Source organism: Mizuhopecten yessoensis, unplaced genomic scaffold (genome assembly GCF_002113885.1).
Source record: "Mizuhopecten yessoensis strain PY_sf001 unplaced genomic scaffold, ASM211388v2 scaffold711657, whole genome shotgun sequence".
NCBI lineage: Eukaryota > Metazoa > Mollusca > Bivalvia > Pectinida > Pectinidae > Mizuhopecten > Mizuhopecten yessoensis.
In genome coordinates this window covers 1-1594 of record NW_018477733.1, presented here as the reverse complement: position 1 = coordinate 1594, position 1594 = coordinate 1, and the positions used below count along the sequence as shown (strand labels likewise).

The following is a 1594-nucleotide window of genomic DNA, read 5'->3' as shown; positions in this document are numbered from 1 at the left end:
CTCAATTATTTTAAATCGCTTATTCTTGTTCAACATTGTCTAAGTACCATTGACCAAGGAAAGTAAGAGAATCCTTTGGAACACGCTTTAATTCCTTGTCATTGTAGAAGTCAATGTAGGTCATACCGAAACGAGTTTCATAACCATTTTCCCATTCGAAGTTATCAATTAAAGACCAGGCCATGTAACCACGAACATCAACACCATCTTCGACATAAGCAAGACGAAGGTTTTCAAGGTATTGCTTGTACCAGTCAATTCTGTAAGTATCATGAAGAATAGTACCTTCAATGTTGGATTCATCTTCAATAATATCTTCTTCATACCAACCTGCGTATTCTTCCTTACCAATAGACTTCCAGTGATCAAGAGTAACTTGATCCTTAGCACGAGAAACCTTGTAGTTTGGTTGGGCACAACCGTTTTCAGTAATAATAATACCGTTCTTAATTAATCCCTTGTAACGGTCAGCGAACCAGTTAAGACCAACACGAATAGTTGGACCATATAAAGTGTTCCAGGATGAACCAGCTTGAGAACCAAGAGTTGGTGGAATACAAGTCCATCCTTCTCCACGTCCCTTACAGTTATCATCCCACATATCCTTCTTGGAGTTATCGTAACTGGCTTCTTCAGCGGTTGGTGGTGGAATAAGATTACCATCTTCATCCTTAAGTTGAGCAGCCCAGTGAGAAGTGTAGGTGTTCCAACCTAAGAAATCAGATGATGATCCCTTTAATAACTTCTTTTCTTCTTCAGTGAATTCTGGTAAGTCCTTACCCATTCTTTCCTTAACGGACTTTGGATAGTCACCAGTAAGTGGTGGGTCTGAGTACCAACCAATACGGAATTCAGCAGCTAAGTTAGCGTACTTCTTGTTGTTTTCGTATTCTTCTTCACTCATACCAGCTTCTTCCCATGGAATTTGAGCTTCACCATCAATAGTAATACCAATAAGACCCTTTTGTTCCTTTTGGAATTTGTCACGGTAAACCTTAACAGCTTGAGCGTGACCAAGAAGAATGTTGTGTGAACACCAGACATCTTCTAACTTTTGTGGTGGACGATTGGCTGGAAGAACTTCGGAATCCTTACTGTATTGAGATGGACCAATTTCGTAAGAACAACCTCCTTCTAAATCAAGACCAGTGGTGTCATTAGCAAGCTTACGTGGGGCTTCACCAGTACATCTGTATGGAGCCTTACCTGGTCCATTCTTGTAACCACCAACACAGTTAACCCATGGTTCGTTAATAGTAATCCATCCCTTAACACGATCACCGTAACGTTCGAAACAGAATTCGGCGTAGCTAGCGAAATCGAATTGGGAGTGGTAATCTAACCAACCACCATACTTTTCATGAAGAGCATATGGAAGATCCCAGTGGTAAAGAGTAGCGAGTGGAGTAATATCGTTTTCAATAAGGGTGTTGATAACCATATCATAGTATTCAGCACCAGCTTCATTAACATTCCACTTACCATCAACCTTTCTAGCTTGACCGTCTGGGAAAAGACGAGACCAAGAAATAGAGAAACGGTAGTGATTAGCGTTCATGATTTTCATCATCTTAACATCTTCATCGAACTTGTG

The 1594-nt window shown here is 40.5% G+C and overlaps 1 protein-coding gene across 1 annotated transcript; it reads right to left on the bottom strand.

The window, feature by feature from the left end:
- Positions 1 to 19: 19 nt before the first annotated feature.
- LOC110440837 (beta-glucosidase 1A-like) lies at positions 20 to 1591 on the bottom strand (the record flags this gene model as incomplete). The annotated part of the gene is made up of 1 exon (XM_021483965.1): positions 20 to 1591. A coding segment is annotated over one exon (1572 nt), but the record flags the coding sequence as incomplete, so codon positions are not given.
- Positions 1592 to 1594: the final 3 nt, after the last annotated feature.